The sequence below is a fragment of the Orcinus orca genome, chromosome 2 (genome assembly GCF_937001465.1).
Source record: "Orcinus orca chromosome 2, mOrcOrc1.1, whole genome shotgun sequence".
NCBI classification, from domain to species: Eukaryota; Metazoa; Chordata; class Mammalia; order Artiodactyla; family Delphinidae; genus Orcinus; species Orcinus orca.
In genome coordinates this window covers 56,788,199-56,805,843 of record NC_064560.1, presented here as the reverse complement: position 1 = coordinate 56,805,843, position 17,645 = coordinate 56,788,199, and the positions used below count along the sequence as shown (strand labels likewise).

The window sequence follows — 17,645 nt, the reverse complement described above, 5'->3', positions numbered from 1 at the left end:
TGGGCGGGGAGCTGGGGGAAGGTGGTGCCCAGGTGCTCGGAAAGCCGCTGTGTAGGGGTGTCCATGGGATCTCCCTGGGGAATCAGAATTGGGGGATGGGCTTATTATTTTAGGTGAAGGGGTAGGGTCTCTACTGTCTCTTGATTGGACCAAAGTTGGTCCTCGTCTCCCTCCTTCACTGGCCCCCCAGCAAGGCTCTGGAGGCCCTCCCCTGGGGGTGCACCAGCTGGACTCTCCGTCTTTGCCTTTCCCCAAGGTGGGGCTCCTCGAAGCAGGGCTGTGTCTGAAGGACCCCAGATCCCAGTCCCGGCATGGCTTGGGCTTGGGCTCAGGGTTTGCTGGGGGCTGGGGGCGTAGTACACACACACACACACACACACACACACACACACACACGTGCACGCGTGCCCTGGTCAGCCGCAGCGGGAGCTGGGCTCTGCACCCTTCATGACCCTCCACTGGGGACGGAGCCAAGCGCCCCCCCACCTCCCCCACCAAGGCAAAAATACATGTGCAGCAATTTACCCGGAGCTCTTACCAGCATGATCTTCAGTCTTGGCCACAGCTGGTCCCGATTCAAGGGGAACTGTCAGTCCCCAAAGCCCTTTTCCCTCCAGGGCCACGAAAGGGAGAGAGGCGTGGCCCCATGTATCACCCACTCAACACACAGACACCGCACTTATGAGGAGCCAGCGTCATCCCATCCTCGAGTCACCACACGGAGCGGGCTCTCCAGTGCCCTCACATTCTCACGTGTCAGCACTGGAAGGGTCGGGGACCTCAGAGCCGTCACGCCCCACTCTGCTTGTACAGGAGGACATCTGAAGCCCAGAGCGGGAAGGGTATCACCCCAAGGTCACACAGCCAGCAAGCAGAGACCAGAGCTGTAGCAGGCCTTCCACAACATTCCACCCCATTCAGGGGACCCCTGATGAATGTGGCCGTGTTGCAAGGAATCTCTGAACTGTGATCTTAGTCTTTCCAAATAAAGAGTTCAAGGAATCCTTCAGGTTAAGAGCGGTAATAAAAATACCTAGAATTTACTTTGGCTTTGGGGAGCCCTCAACTGAGCTAAATGTCCAGCTGGGTCCATAAAAGCTTAGGATCTAAAGTTCTCCTCCCGGCCCCTGTATCACCTTGGTGTAGCTGGAGGGCCCAGCTGTGAGGCCAGTTCTAGACCTTGCTTAGCCGCTGCCCGGCTGGGGGTCTTATAAAGTCCTCCCCGGAGACCTCAGCTCCCTGTTGGCCTAATGAGGGTAGAGCCGACTGGTGATTCCGAAAGGCTCTTCCAACGCGGCATCGGAGCTGTCCCTGTGTGGTTGTAAGCTACTCTGCGCTCTAGGTCTTAGTTTCTCCGTCTTTGAAGTGGGGATTCCTCACCTTAAGAAAAAAAAAAGATGTTCTGAAACTAGCAAGTGGCCTGGTGCCCTACTGCTGCCTTCACCAGTGGGGCGAGGCAGGTATCGTGCAGTCGTTTTCCAACTCAGAAAGGCCCACACTCATTCGGCTAACTCCGTGTTTTGCACCTGGAAGCCAAAGGATCCAGCCAAGACATAGACCACTTGGATTTTAAGATCGGGGTGGAACCAAAGGATTCCCCGCCCTTCACAGTCATCCTCGTGGCCTCATCCAGACAGGAGAAGGCGGCGTGGACCAGTGACATCAGCCAGGTGAGCGGCATCACTTGTCCTTGAAAGCAAGTGGTCCCTTCATGCCTAAGCTGGTGGGGGGCGGGAGGCAGCTACAGGGTTCTAATGGAAAAGACGTGAGTATCTCTGCCAACCAAGGCTGAGCCCAGCTAGCTGTCCAGCTCGCAGAGTCCCCTGGGCCCCCCGTAGAGTGTGGTCTGGGAGCCCCTTGCATCTGGATCATCCCTAGGGCAGTTTTTAAAACTCCAGATTCCTGGGCTCCCCTCTGGTCCCCTGCAGATTTACTACATCCAAGTCTCTGGCACGAGGCCTGGGAACCTACGTTTTGGCACACGCCCCAGGCCATTGGTACCACAGAAAAGTCTGAGCACCGTGACCCAAGGGTGCTGGATGTAGCAGAGCCAGGAGAGAAGGCAAAGGGCCCACAAAGCCCAGAGTCCGCTCTGCAGGAGGGAAGGTTTGCCTGCACCAGCAAACCTTTGTCACCCTACTGGGAGAGTCACAGGAAGCACAGACCTCCCAGGGACCAGAGAGCAGACCCAGAGGGCTGCGGTCACTTGCAGGACCAGGGCAGAGGTCTGAGTCTGGAAAGAGGCTGTCGGCAGCACCGGGCTGCTGGCCCAGGACAGGCCTCTCCTTGGGCCCAGCCAGGGCCTGCAATGGGTCAGCCCAGCCCCGTCCCAGGAGCACAGGAACCTCTCCGGACCACCTGCTCTCTGCACATTGGAGGAGAGTATTAGGAGAGCAGCTGATGGTGGGAGGAAGGGGGCAGCAAGGCTGGAGATGTCCCCCTTTCGGGGGAGGGGGCCTGGGAGCTGTGTTTATGGAGAACTGGGGGGCAGAGCCTTTACTGTGTTTCAGGGCAGTCCCCCCACTCACTCCCTGCCCCTCATTTTTAGGCCTCACACCTGGGCTGCCCTGCCTGCCCAGCGCGCCGCCCCGCAGTGTGGCAGGGTGAGGACAACTAGTAGCAGACGTCTGCTCTTTCTCAGTCTTGCCCTCCCAGCTTCAAACAACCAGCCTGAGGGCTTCCCTGGTGGCACAGTGGTTGGGAGTCCGCCTGCCGATGCGGGGAACGCGGGTTCGTGCCCCGGTTCCTGGGGGATCCCACATGCCGCGGAGCAGCTGGGCCCGTGAGCCATGGCCGCTGAGCCTGCGCGTCCGGAGCCTGTGCTCTGCAACGGGAGAGGCCACAACAGTGAGAGGCCCGCGTACCGCAAAAAAAAAAAAAAAAAAACAACCAGCGTGCCCCGGAGAAAACTGAAAAACTGGAAGGCTCGAGCATGGCCTTTTCTAGTCCTCAGGGAGCCATCAGAGGCTCAGGGCTGCTCGCCTGGAGGGTACCCTCCGGGCCTGTGTCCTCTTGAGGGCTGCATTGCTGATACCACCAGGCGTCAGGGCCCCCCAGGCCCACTGATGCCTCCAGGCAGCTCTGATCGGTGGCCAGGCGAACCAGAGCTAAAGAGAGTCTCAGAGTGTGCAGCTGGAGAAAGTGGGCTGGGAAGGGCCACTGACACAAGCCTTCCTCTGGGGCCCGCGAAAAACTAGGGGTCCTGGCCCTGACCCACTGTGCCCGCCTCTCTGCTCTCACTTCCCGGTGACCTTGGCCCCTACCCGCACGTACATATCCTCAAAACCAGAAGATACTGTGATGTGACCCTGCAGAGTACCCCATAGCCCAGGCCAAGGAGAGACCCTCTCTTGGCAGAAATGTGACAGCTTGGGGCAGGGGGCAATGAGAAGGAAAAAGTGATGTATCTCTGTGTCTTTGCTTTTTGTTTGGGTGTGTACTGTTTATTCAAAGAAAGATTTGGATTTTGAATTTGTTTCAGAGGCTGAGTAAAATGTACAATCTCCTCCCTTAGTGCTGGCAGCCTTGCCACCCCCAGGCAGGATTTTTACTATGGAAAACCGTCTGTGGCTTCAGGATGTGGGCACTGTGGTGAGCAGAGGACGGGGGGGGCAGGACGGCACCCGCTGAGCCGGCCTCCCAGGACAGAGGCCCCAGGTCACTGTGGATCTGATCTTGTCCTCAGTGCTGGACCTCAGAGGTCAGCCACAGAGTGGCCAGGGTCGGACACTTCCATTTTTGCAAACACCCCGAGGAGGTAGGAATCATTATCCCCATTTTGCAGGTAGGGAAACTAAGGCCCAGGGAAGTCGAGTACATGCCCAAAAGGTCACCGAGCTGGGGACTTGACTTCCCATCAGAACCCAAGGGATGCTGTGCGTTGACCCTGCCCTTGCCTGGACGACGCCCTTTGACCCTGCGTCAGGCCGGGGCCTGCGAAGCCTCGCTCGGCAGAACCCCCGCTGGGCCTGGGTCTCGGAACGGAGACGGAGGCTCTGACCCGGGGGTCCTCTCTCTGATTCCAGTGCGTGGATAACATCCGGTGCAATGGCCTCATGATGAACGCATTTGAGGAAAATTCCAAGGTCACTGTGCCGCAGATGATCAAGTAAGTGCCCTGAGCCCCCTCTTGTCCGGGCTGAGCTCCAGAGACCGAGGGCCACACAGTGACCACGAGGGGCTCGGAAGATGCCGGGGTTCATCTCTGGGGTGCGTTAGGTGTTTGAGTTCAGTTAACTTCTATTTGGTTGATGGCTTTGGTTTAGTTTTTGTAGTTGTTTGTCTTGAAAATGTGGATTTTCGTATTAGGCTGTTTAAAGTAGAACATCAGGAATGACATTTCATGCACTCTGTTTTTTTTAATAACTATTTTTCTTTTGTTTGGGCAATGCCAGGGAGGAAGGGTGAGGGGGCTGCCATCCTGCTGAGCTCAGCTCTCTGAGCCCCGCCGGGCAGCGCAGCCTCCTGGCCTGCACCAGCCCTGCTTCTCCTCCAGCATCTGCTCGCCTGACCCCCTCACGGTGCCCCCTAGGTGGCCCACTGGTTCCCTGGCCTCCATCTGAACTGCTGAATTCCCGGCTGCTCTGCCCACCTGGCATACGCCAGGACCCAGCTAACCGACCCCAGGCGTGTTGTCCTGCCCAAAGCAAACCTTGGGGACCCACTGCCTCTTTGCTACTTGAAGTGCACACTCGGGGGAACTGCAGGCCGTTATGTAGTGAGGGTGTGAAAGGTCCCACCCACCCCGTTTCGACAGCAGGCCTGCTGAAGCGAGCACGCCAGCAGCTAGGAGCTAGCCCAGGCAGTGTCGTGTAAGCCAGAGCTTTCAAGCATCCGGCTGAGTTTATGAGGAGTAGCCCCACCCCACCCCATGGCTACATTGTTTAACAGCCGAAGGTGCTGGAGCCCAGAAGGAAGGTCTGGACTTGAAGGCACGAGCCCTGGCCCACAGCTTCTGCTCTGTGTATGATTATGGACAAGTCACTTAACATGTCTGAGCTCGGGTCTCTCACCTGTTATTGGGAGATGATAACACCCACCTGCCTACCTCCTGGATTTGTTTCAACGATGAATTTAAAAAACCACATGTAGAATGATGGTTAAATGTATAGTGGGTACCTACTTATCTTCTGCAAAGAGTGCGTATTGAGGCAGTAAAAGTGAGCAGATGAAACCAAAATAAACTCACCCGTGAAAGAAAAAATAACAGCATTTTAAACTATGATGGTGATAAAGGGAATGGAATATCCAGGTCAAAGTGACAACTCCAAGGACCTGTCGGCTCCCAGACTTAAGCGTGGCCTCCTTGGCAGGAGTAGCCCATGGGCAGCGTCCCACTGCGAGGGCGCCAGGGAGCAGAGATGAGCAGACGTGGCCTCCGTCCTCAGGGAGTTCTCCATTTAGTGAGAGAAAGAGACACATAGAACTCGTAAAACGCTAGCGGGTACTACAGAATAGAATTTGTATGACGCTACGAACGAGGGTTCAGAGAATGAGTGACTCGTTCACCTGGCACAGCTGGGGAAGACTTTCCCAAGAAGAGGACATCAGAACTGACCTCAAAGGATAAGTTAGGGTTTGCTAAATGGAGGAGCTGGAAGGGCATCCTGGGAAGAGGGAACAGCATGTGCAAAGACGCAGAGGCAGCGAAGCACATGGTGTGTTTGGGGAATGATAAAACGTTCCATGGGGCTGCAGGGTTGGGAGAGTGGTATGTCCTGTGGGAAATAACCTTAATGCAATTGTGGCCTCCAAGTTCACTACCAGATAAACCCTCCCAGAGGTCTTGGAACAGAAAGACTCGCAGACCCAATTAAGATGCTTAACCACACAGTCTAGTGAATCAATTTTAAACACTTAGTGAGAAACCAGGGGGAAGAGAAGGGATAGTAGGTTAGTGCCTGTTACACGTAGTTGCATGAGCTAGTTACACCGTGGCCATTGTCCAGCCTCTCTCCCTGCCCCATCTCCCTTCCTTGCTGGTGGAGCAGCTACAAGGACCAGAGTTGAAGCTTGATCAGTGGATCCAAGGGCACACGTTTGCTCTGTCTGAGAAGTCGGGGCAAGTATGTCTGGCCACAGTGGCAGCTCACCAGTTAGACTGAAGAAGAGCTACAGGTTTATCTATAGTTCTGGGACAGAGGGTAGAGGGTCAGAATGGATGTCGCCAGTGGGTGGCTGACTTAAGACATGAATATTGAGTGTACGCTATGCCTCATGCATATTAAGTGTAGCTGGAATATTTAGTGCACGCTTGGTCCTTCCACCCCTCCTATTTACATCTGGCACATGAATGCTTTACTTAGGTAAAGGTAAGGTATATATACTTAGGTATATATATGCCTGCCATGGCTCACAAGCTGTTTGCTCCTTCGTCTGTCCTCCTTTTTTGTTTCTCTTATTTTTTATAGCACAACTGTATTTTCTTAAACAATACAGCGGGCTGAAGAGGTGGGCAGGAGTCAGATCATAGTAACGTGACAGGTGAGGAGTTGGGTTTTCTTCTGTAGGCGTTAGCGTTGCACCCAAGGCGGTGACGGGCGCCCCCTGGTGGCCAGGGATAGAGTGGCAACAGAGAGCCTGCCTGGAAAAAGGCATCAGTGGTATAGCTGGAGGGTCGGTGGCTGGGGGGACATTCCCTAGATGTGTTCCCCGTAAGCCTCTGAGTTTCTGGCATGGTTCCCATTTCAGATACCCCACCCTGTTGTCAGACTGAATTAAGAGCGTCCGGATTTTTGGTTTGCAATACAAAGAAACATTTAGTCCCATGCACCCTGAGTATTCCTGCTACCCTCCCAACACACTGCATCCTGGCCCTCTGGTGGGTAGATGCTAGTGGCAGCGTTTGAAAGGAAGGTCCCAGAGAATGAAGGTCATCAACCACCAGCAGCCCAAAGATCCAAGAAGTCTCATTCCATCTGCCCTGGGTCCTGAGGCTCTGCCCCAACATGTGACCTCAAGGACAGGTAGACCGAAGGCGGGGCACTCCCCCTGCAGAAGGAAGAAGAGGGAAGCCCTTTCCAATCAAGCCCAGGCCTCTCGATGCCTGGGAGACAGGAATGCCACTTGGAGTTTCATCAAGAAGTATTGGGGGGCTTCCCTGGAGGTCCAGTGGTTAAGACTTTGCCTTCCAGTGCAGCGGATATGGGTTCGATCCCTGGTCAGGGAGCTAAGATCCCACATGCCTCGCAGCCAAAAAACCAAAACGTAAAACAGAAGCAATATTGTAACAAATTTTAATAAAGACTTTAAAAATGGTCCACGTCAAAAAAAAAAAATCTCAAAAAAAAAAAAGTATTGGGAGAGCAAAGAGAGAGGCAGGGCTGAATTTACAGTCAAAAGATGCTTGTGTTGTGAGGGACCGAAAACCCCTTCTAGCAGGGCTGGTAAATATCTAACACACGAGCCAGCCATTTGGATCAGAATCCGGAATCCGTGGCAGACATTACTAATGGGTCACGGCAGTCTTTAAGGCTGAGCCTGTAATGGTCAACACAGCCCCAGGCAGTTACTCCCAGTCTGGCAGAACTGGTGTCCAGGATAAAAGCTGTTTTTATCACTGCTTTATTGTGCCGTCCCATTTTACAGATAGGGCAACTAAAGTCCAGAATAGGTTTACGTAACACTGGAGTTGCCAGAGGCACCATCACCAACAATGATTGTGAGGCTTGCGACAGAGAAGAAGGGGGCAAGGGAGGTTGATAGAAAAGGGAGGGCTTGGGACTTCCCTGGTGGTCCAGTGGTTAAGACTCCCCACTCCCAATGCAAGGGGGCTCGGGTTCGATCCCCGGTCGGAAAACTAAGATCCCGCATGCTACATGGTACTGAAAAAAACAACAAAAAAACAAAAACAATAAATAAATAAATAGAATAAAAATAAATCTTTTTAAAAATTCCATTAACCCTTGGAAAAAAAAGAAAAGGGAGGGCTTTTCTCACTTTCTCTACCCCCCTCCAGTGGCAGAAGGAGCCCAAAAAGAAGGTGCTAGAAGCAAACCCTTGCCAGAGGGGTCCAGTAATCACCACTGAGGATGTCAGGTCTAGGCTGGACGTTTCGGGATCCATGGTGTGTGAGGAGTTGCACTGTCCTTCTAGAAGGTGCAGTCCCATGGTGGGGACCTGGCTTGAGTTAAGGGAGTCCTTTCACCCAAGGACCGAGGGCAGCTCTCCAGGGATGGTGCCACTGCGTCCCTCCCATCTGCAAGTACTTTCTCCTGCCCACTTCTTTCAGTTTTGCTTCTCTGCAACTTTTCTTTTTCCTTTAGAGGTTTGTAGTCAACTGGCTGGATCCCTGTCTGTCTATTCCATGCCGCTTACATTTTCTCTCCTCACTCGAACCTCTCCACCTTCTCTGCATTCTGGGAAAATTTCTCAAGTTGGCTTCTTGTGTCACTCATTTGATTTTCTGAGTCTCTCATCTGCTGTTACTTGCATTCATGTCCTCTGATTCAACACTCTTGTCTTTCGTTTCCAAGAAATCTTTCCGATCTCAGATGATTTCCTCTTCCTGGTTGCTTCTTGCGGTTCGGTCAATGCAATATATATTCTCCTGAATCTTGGTGAAAAATAAAACAGGTGTTTTCTAAAATGTTCTGTGTCTTGCAGCAAAGCTACCTTAGAAGGAATCATTCCTGTTTCTTCAGGATTGTCTCTTTTCAAACTGAAAGAAGAGAGACCTGTGGATGTTTAGATCCAGCTCAGCCCTCAGGTCCTCAGCCCACTATGGTCTGGTTGACCACCAGACGCCTGTCCTCACGTGTTGGCAGCCTGAGAGGAATGGGACTTGCTGCCACCAGATCCAATTTAGAAGGTCCCAGAAAAGGACTTGGATTGCTCTGGCTTGGGTTATACCCTCACCCGATGCAAAAATCACTTTGGCCAGAGATGAAGGACTTTGATAGATCTAATCCAGGATGACTGCTCAGCCCTGAGGGTTTCCCTTTTAGTCCAGCTGATGTGACGCAGGCTATGTTAATTGACCTAATACTTTAAGAAGCAGCCGAGGTGAGGTCAAGGAGGAGATGACTTCCCTCTACAAAGACTGAGAAGGTTGAATAAACTGCTAAGGATTCTGCCCTGCCTTGGCACGGGGGCCGGAGGTGTAGCTCTTCATAACTAAGGGAGGAGAGATGTCAGCAGATTGCTGGCAGCAGGAGCCACTAGTAACAAAAATGTGTAAGACTTTTAGACTTAGAAAAAAAATTAGACCTTTGGGGATTGAATTAAGCTATTCATCATATCTGCTGACACTTGCTCATGTAGTTTTTAATTTTGGATTGTGAGCTCATTTTCAGTGGGGGGTTTATCTTTGAATGTCTTGTAGAGCCTGGTTGACAGATGCTCTTCCTGAAAGGTCTTGCATTTTTTCCACCAGTTGCCCCAGGAGCATTACATCCTGTGACTACACTAATACTCTTTGGGCTTCCCAGACCACAAAGATAGTAGGTATTTGTCTTCCAAAACCACTGGAAGGGCAAATAATACACTCTCAAGGGAGCTTGACACTCTCCCCATGCTTCCCCCCTCACAGCCTGGGCTAAAACAGAAAACTTGCAATCTTCCTTTCCTGGTGCGTAGATTTTTCTAGGCCCCCTTTCACTGAGCCTCTAACCCTTCAAGGGTCCCAGCTTTCCATGGGGGTCTCACTCCAACTCCCTCCACCTGCAGGCCCAGGCCTGGTCTACTTCTCTGTTGAAACCAAGGCGCTTGGTTTCCAAGAGCAACAGATGCCCTAGAGGCAGCTGAAGCATCAACTGGTTTCCAAATTTCTCTTCATTTTTGGCCCCTGGAAATTTCCCGTATATTTTTTGCCCCTAGTTGTTTTTTTTTTTTATTGAGATATAATTCATATAACATAAAACTCACCATTTGAAAGTGTACAATTCAGTGGATTTTACTATATTCAGTGTGTTGTGCAACCATCCCCACTGTCTAATTCCAGAATATTTCCATCACCCCAAAAAGAAACCCCATGCGTATTAGCAGTCACTTCCAGTTCCCCCCTATTTCTACCCCCTGGCACCCACCAGTCTACTTTCCGTGTCTGTAGATTTGGCTCTTCCGGATATTTCATATAAATGGAATCCTGCAGTGTGTGGACCTTTGTGACTAGGCTCTTTCACCTGGCATGTTCTCAGGAGTCATCCATGTTGTAGCGTGCATCAGTATTTCGTCCCTTTTTATGGCTGAATAGTATTCCATTGTATGGGTAGATCACATTCTGTTTATCCTTTCATCAGTTCATAGACATTTGGGTGGTTTCCACTTTGGGGCAATTATGAATAACGCTGCTCTGAATATGTGTGTCCATGCTTTTGTGTGAACGGACTTGCTTCATAGCTTGTGAACGTGGCAGCACATTATTTTTAAGTTTGTTATATTTCATCCAGCATTTCTAAGAGTTTTATAATGTCAGGTCTTCAGGTATTACTGGGAAAAAGAAGTTGCAGCCCATTTTTCCTCAACGTCCGTCTTCCAAAGCTTTCCTTGTTCCTGTCACGAGCCACCCCGTCCTTCCTCTGTCCCTCCATCCTTGGCTGTGGGTGCGCTGGGGAGACAGTGATGGGTGTGCCGTGGTCCAGCCCTCGGGGAGCTCGCAGCCCGGTCGGGGAGACAGCCACGGACTCAGACGCCTTCAGACCCAAGTGCCTTCTCGGTCCCTCCTCCCTCCTCAGGTCCGACGCCTCCTTATATTGTGATGACGTGGACATTCGCTTCAGCAAAACCATGAACTCCTGCAAAGTGCTGCAGATCCGCTATGCCAGCGTGGAGCGGCTGCTGGAGAGGCTGACGGACCTGCGCTTCCTGAGCATCGACTTCCTCAACACCTTCCTGCACTCCTATCGCGTCTTCACCACCGCCGTCGTGGTCCTGGACAAGCTCATCACCATCTACAGGAAACCCATCAGTGCCATCCCCGCCAGGTGGGCAGGCCCCCTCCTCCCGGGCCGACCCGCACAGCTTCTGGGCCCAGGAGGGAGACCAAGCTCGGCAGCGGGCTGGAACCTGAGCTGGGGGGATGAGGCCGCCCCCCCGCCCCGGGAACCAAGCCCGCCCTTTGCAAAGAGGTCGGGGAGGGCTGACCTGCCTGACGCTGCTTCTCGAACCCAGCTTTCTCCATCTCCCACCCCCGGCTCCTGGGGTGGGGTAGAGTTTGGGGGGGGGGTCGTCTCCTCCACAGGACAGGGTTTCCCCACCTTCCCCATTTAAGAAAGGAAAAAAAGAGGAGGGGCGGAGTCAAGGGAAGAAGGGAGGGAGAGAAAGAGACAGACAGAGAATCTTATCCGCTCTCTGCTGCGACCACGTCCTGCTCTGAAGAAGAGTCACTGTTTGCACACTTGGGGTGGTTTTCCACCTGTGGAGGGCTGGCCACCTGAGCCTTGGCGTCAAGGCCATCTTTTCCATCTGTGTTGTCACAGCTCAGCCCTGTGGGGGGCCAACTGGGACCAGAAAGGTCAAGAGGCTTGCCCCAGGGCTCCTGGAAGTCTGTGGCAAAGTGGGGACTTGAACCCAGGGCCCTGGTCTCGTTGAGCCCACACGGCCACCCCTGTCTGAGTCTGGGTGACAGGCAGGGCAGAGGTGCCCCCCTTGCATTCCTTTCCCACCTGTCCTCCTCACATCCCAGCTTTAACCAGCCTTCAGCTGCCCACCCCCAGCCCGGCCAAGCTTTGAGGGGCCTGGTGGGGTCACTGTGAACCCAGGGTCCCTGCCAGGTTAGAATTCTAAGGGCAGGCACATCCCACACGGCAGGGTCAGGCGCTAGACTGGCCGAGACCCGGGGCCAGCCCAAAGAGCCAGCCTCAGAACTTCAACATTTACCAGTCCAACTGCTGGGGACCCAGCTTAGTGAACAAAGACCTTTACCCCCATCTCGCCAGATGATTACCCAGCCAAGGGTAGTACCAGCGAGGCACCACGGGGGCAGGTCAAACCCAGCAAGACCCTACCCGCAGCCCAGTTTGAGATGGGTGAGGAAGGTAGCTTTCAATTCTCACCCAGAAGAGGGGAAAGTGAGGCACAGAGGAATGAAGGACCTGTCTGAGGCTACCCAGCAGTTGGTCAAGTTCAGGGACCCTGATCAACCTCACCGCTCCAGGAGGGGCCTGCCAGGAAAGGAGGAAGGCCAACTGGTGCTTTCCTTTTCTGCCTGGATGCCGCTAAGTCCTCCCCCACCCCCCACCCACCCACCCCCGCGGGTGAGACTGGGGCTGGGTCCTCGTCTCTACAACACCAACTCCCAGGGCCGCCTGGGGGCCGGGCAACCATCCCCCCGCCCCGCCCTGCCCCATGCTTCTGCTGCCCGCGCAGGCCAGCTGCCCAGAGTACACCTCCGTCCCCTCCCCCAGCCCCTCCGTGTCCCCCTCCCCCCCAGTGCTGCAGTTCACCTGCTAAACCTCAGCAGCCGTCTTCCCAGGGCTCTGAGAGAGCAGGAAAAACTGCCCCATCCGGGATGGAGTCACGCCTGAAAAGCAATCGAGGTCATTCCTGAGGGATCCAGCAGGTCACCCGCCCCGCCCCCACCCCCGCCGGAACCTGGGAACCCCCTGGGATTCCACCCAGCAGGCAGAGCCTGTAGCGGGAAGAGGCAGGTTCAGCCGTACTGCCTTGACCAAACCCCTTCACCTCTCTGAGCCTGTTTCCTGTCTGTGAAATGGGAACACCAGCACCTTCCCCCTGGGGTAACCGTGAGGATTAAGAGATGAGGTCTGTCCCATGCTGAATACATTCCATGCACACGAGCTGCTGTTTGTGTTATCATGTATGCATCTCCTGTTCCCAACCCGGCCCTGAGCTGTGGGCCCTGCCTGCAGGCGGTAGGAGCGTGGCCAGGGCTGCTGGGAGCCTCCTGCCCCCCAAGTTTACACCTGAGGCTGACCAAGCGCCCAGGTGGGGTGGAAAGGACACTGGGTTTAGCGTCAGGAGGCATCAAATGAGTCATTTCCCATCTCTGAGTCTCAGCTTCATCCGTAAACTCTCTGGACCTGGGTGAGGAGGACGTCAGAGGTGCTGGTGACACCGAGCCCGTGCGGGGGACAGAGAGAGGTTTCTCAGAAGCCTGCAGGTCAGGAAGACCCACAGCATCACGGGTCAGCTGCTGCTGCTGGCCAGAGGGATACAAAGAGGGAGCATCAGGCAGGCCTACGCGCCACCACAGTCCCTGCCCCCCTCCCGGAACAGGACGCTTGGGCCTATAGACACCTGGCCACAGACCACTGAACTACCCGGCCCCTTTGGCGTGGCCTCCTCTCAAACCTGCCCACTCAGAGGACCAGCCCGGCGGTCAGGGAGCATGAGGATGAGGGAGCCGTTGCTGCCCCGCTGACCCCCCAGGAGACGGGGGACCCCCAGGCCTGGACCGGCAGCCAGGCCTACACTGACCGTTTGTTTTCATCCCCTCCCTGGCCCTCCCCCCAGGTCATTGGAGCTCTTGTTCGCCAGTGGCCAGAACAACAAGCTCCTGTACGGCGACCCCCCCAAGTCGCCACGCGCCACCCGCAAGTTCTCCTCACCCCCACCCCTGTCCATCACCAAGACATCATCCCCGAGCCACCGGCGGAAGCTCTCCCTAAACATCCCCATCATCACGGGCGGCAAGGCCCTGGACCTGGCCGCCCTCAGCTGCAACTCCAACGGCTACACCAGCATGTACTCGGCCATGTCGCCCTTCAGCAAGGCCACGCTGGACACCAGCAAGCTGTACGTGTCCAGCAGCTTCGCCAGCAAGATTCCAGATGAGGGCGATATGAGCACTGAGAAGCCCGAAGAATCCTCCGCTCCCAGCAAACAGAGTGAGTGGATGTGAGGGCCAAGCCGCCCCTTGCTCACGGGCCCACTGAGCCGGCCCAGCCCCACCGGGAGGCTGGGGGATCCTGGCCAGATGGTGGTGGCAGTGCAGAGCCTGGGTCAGGGAGGGGCAGGCAGAGATGCCCAGGAAGTGGGATGAGTGTCCCTCCCGCTGCCCTGATGACAGCTTCCTCTTGCATCCTTGTATCTGTCCGTCTCTGCAGTGGACGTGTCCTGGGCCAGTCCCCAGTCAGGGCCTCGGAGAGAAGAGGGCATCAGATGGGGCTCCTGCAGGCCGGGGTTCATGGTGTGGCTGAGGAACAGGACCAGACACGGAAACGTGGGCGCCTGATGCATGTGGTGTTAGAGGGGCGCTTGAGGGACCCCGAGCACGGAGTGGGGACGCCGTCGGGAGAGTCTGAGAAGGCTTCCTGGAGGACCTGTTAGATCTAGACTTGTCACCAGGAGGAAGGGAGAACATTCTAGACAAAGGGAATGGAGTGGGCAAGACTGAGAAGCAAGGAAAAGCGTTGTGTGTTCAGGCAACACCGGGAAACTCAGCACACCTGGAACACCGGGTGTGGGGCAGTGGCCGGAGGTGGTGCCGGGCAGGCTCGGCCCTCCCTGCTCTCAGAAGCCCACCCATTCTAGAATGGCATTTGCTGGGAGGCTTGTCTGACTGTGTCTTAGGCTGGGTCAGCCCACATCCTGGGTGACGCCAGCCTTGTCTTGGTTAGCACACATGTGCATACATACATACACACAGGCGTGTACACACACGAACACACACCCCTGGGCTGGATGGAAGCCCCAGCCTTCGAGGAGGAGGCCTTTGAAAAACATTTTAAGATGGTCGGAAGTTCTGTCCTCGGAGTTGAGAAGAGGGAAGTCAGCAGGACGACCAGCAGACGGCAAAGCCGGGGAGGGGTCAAGCCCCCAGGAGCTTCCGGTACCAAGTGACATTTACTGTGGCGCATACAGTAAATAGGGGACAGGCGCAGCCGAAAGTCAGTAACCAGTGTAACAGCCGAGCAGAGAGCCTCAGATGCCGTCCCGCAGGAGCGGAGGACGGAGCCCCTGGCAGGGCAACGTCAAGGGGCCAGAACTCCATCTGCCACAGCCTGCAGTGAGTCCAGGCCTGATGCGTGACAAGATGTGATGCGAGACGGTCCTGAGAAGTCATCTCATCTCATCTCACACTTTTTTCTTTTTTTAAAAAAAATTTATTTATTTTATTTATTGATTTTTTGGCTGCACTGAGTCTTCGTTGCTGCACTTGGGCTTTCTCCAGTTGCGGCGAGCAGGGGCTACTCTTCGTTGCGGTGCACGGGCTTCTCATTGTCATGGCTTCTCTTGTTGCGGAGCACAGGCTCTAGGCGTGCGGGCTTCAGTAGTTGTGGCACACGGGCTCAGTAGTTGTGGCTCGTGGGCTCTAGGGCACAGGCTCAGTAGTTGTGGCTTGCGGGCTCTAGAGCGCAGACTCAGTAGTTGTGGTGCACAGGCTTAGTTGCTCCGCGGCATGTAGGATCTTCCCGGACCAGGGATCGAACCCGTGTCCCTTGCATTGGCAGGTGCCACCAGGGAAGCCCCTCGTACCGGGCTTCTTGACCAGTGATCCAGGTGACCCTGAACCTGTCTAACTGTGCACCAGAGTTTGTGTGTGTGTGTGTGTGTGTGTGTGTGTGCATGCACACATATGGACATTCTTTTCTAAAGAGGAGACCTATAGCTTTCTTTGGCTTCTCACAAAGGTCAGGTGTAACTCCACTTACTTTCTAGTTGGGGAAACTGAGGACCAGAGAGGTGAAGAGTTTTCGACCAAGATCTCACCACGCCAGAGCTGGACTTTTGATATAATTCATCTGCTTTCCCCGAAGTGTGAAAACCATGAGTCTCCGAAGATTCAGGGGGACTGTCCAAGCCAGGACACTTTTGATAGTGACCGGGTGCGTGGGACAAGAGGTATAAAGCAGGATTTTATATCCTGGACGGTCACCCTAACTAAGATGCTTCACACGGACACCAAAAAAGCGGGGCGTGGGGTAGTACCTTGCTACCCAAAGTGTGGTTCGTGGACCAGCCTCGCGGGCATCACCCCTCCCGGGTCCCACCCCAGACCTCTGAAGCAGAATCTGTATTCTAACAAGATCCCCAGGTGTGCCCATTAAGGTTTGAGGAGCCCTGGCAGAGCAAAAGCCACCTTGGAGATTGACAGGTCCATCAGCAAGTAAAAGGTCTGATGGGGCCCCGTGGCAAATGAAGATGTTAAACTGTCCTCAACAGATATATGCCAAACCTACTCCGTTTGCCTCCTTAGATTCTAGACCGGCATGTAAAAGTCATGGACGATTTGAGAAACATCAAATTGTTTCCTTCTTTTCTCCCAGGCTCAGAAGTCTCCATGAGGGAAGAGTCAGATAACGATCAAAACCAGAGTGACGAAGGTGACACTGAGACATCACCAACCAAATCGCCAACAACACCAAAATCGGTCAAAAGCAAAAATTCCTCAGGTACCATCCACCGACCCGAAACCACAGGTCAATTCCAGAGGACATGTACCATCCAGGTGGGGAGAAGGTGGCGGGTCAGGCTGAGGAAAGGCCAGTGGGGGTCACGCCTGCTGTTTTATGAGTGACTCCTAAGTGCAGGAACCCAGCTGCACTTCACGACCCCGGGGGGCTGCAACACTGGCTGGTAAATCCTGCTTTTCAACTCAGCAGAATCACTCCCCTGACCTCAGACAAGACTACCTAACCCACCCAACGCAGATGGGCAGGAAGGCCCAGCATTTGGCCTCATTCATGGAAAGATCCAGGTTCAGAAGGTGTTTCCTGAGCTGCTGCTACATGTCAGGCTCTGGGCCAGACTCTTTAATAACATCCGACACCTTGCAGCGGGGCCGGGACATTCCTGTTTTTTCATCTAAGGGGAAAGTCTCCGAGAGGTTGTGGTGATGCCCACCCAAGTCTCAGACTCATGACCCTGGAGGGTTCTCGGGGAGCCGCTGGGTCTCTGGTTCCCGTTAAGCACTTCCCCACATACAGGGGGGCTCTGAGGTACCCAAAGGTGAGGCATAAGCTTATGGAAGCCCCTGGTCCCACATACAAGGTGCAGCCTGAACCCCGAACTCCCCCAACCCCCCAGGCCCTCTGAGGAGACCCAGTAAGTCACAGGGTCACCCACCTGCAGAGAGAAACTGCCCAGACACACTGCAGGCCTACCACAGCCCCTCAGGTACACGGAAGCAGATCTCACAGACAGCCAGATTCCAGAAATCAGCTTTGAGTTTTAAAGTCAGTCATTTGCACCTCACTGCATAAGTGCTGTTACTTTCTCCTAAGGATGGATTGCTCTCCAGAGACTTACAAGCTGAAGCTTAAGGTTTCTGGAGTGAGATTCTGCTACTATTACTGCTAAAAAAATAATGATTATTATTAATTGCATTGATATTCCATGGCATATATATTGGGTCGGCCAAAAAATTCATTTGGGTTTTTCCATAAGATACAGCTTTTCACACAATACTAAGTACTTTCATCTAGTGTTAACTCCTTTCATCTTTACATCCATCTTTTGAAGCAGGTGTTAATATCCCTATTATCCAGAGATTATTTTGACTCAGAGAGGTTAGGTAATTTACCCAAGGCCACACAGCTAGTACAGGGGGCGAAGACTCAGAGTGCGGTGCTCTTTCCACCCCACCGTGCCAGGGAGACCGTCAGTATGAGTTATCCATGTCAGACACTGGACAGGTTATGTGTTCATTCCAAATAGACTGAAAGGGAAGAAAACTCACAATGCTGTCCTCAAGCAGGGCTGTGCCCAGCTGGGCCTAAGAGATAAAGGGTTTGGAGCTGCAG

General features: G+C 54.1%; 1 protein-coding gene across 2 annotated transcripts in view; it reads left to right on the top strand.

Moving 5' to 3' along the window:
- Window positions 1–17,645, top strand: part of RASGRF1 (Ras protein specific guanine nucleotide releasing factor 1) — a 103,783-nt gene that overhangs the window by 57,772 nt on the left and 28,366 nt on the right. For both annotated transcript variants that reach the window (XM_033402986.2, XM_004278341.4), the window contains exons 12-16: window positions 1,534–1,670; window positions 4,026–4,108; window positions 10,674–10,922; window positions 13,414–13,787; window positions 16,170–16,295. In XM_033402986.2, coding sequence (XP_033258877.1) covers window positions 1,534–1,670; window positions 4,026–4,108; window positions 10,674–10,922; window positions 13,414–13,787; window positions 16,170–16,295 — 969 coding nt within the window. The remainder of the gene's footprint in view (window positions 1–1,533; window positions 1,671–4,025; window positions 4,109–10,673; window positions 10,923–13,413; window positions 13,788–16,169; window positions 16,296–17,645) is intronic.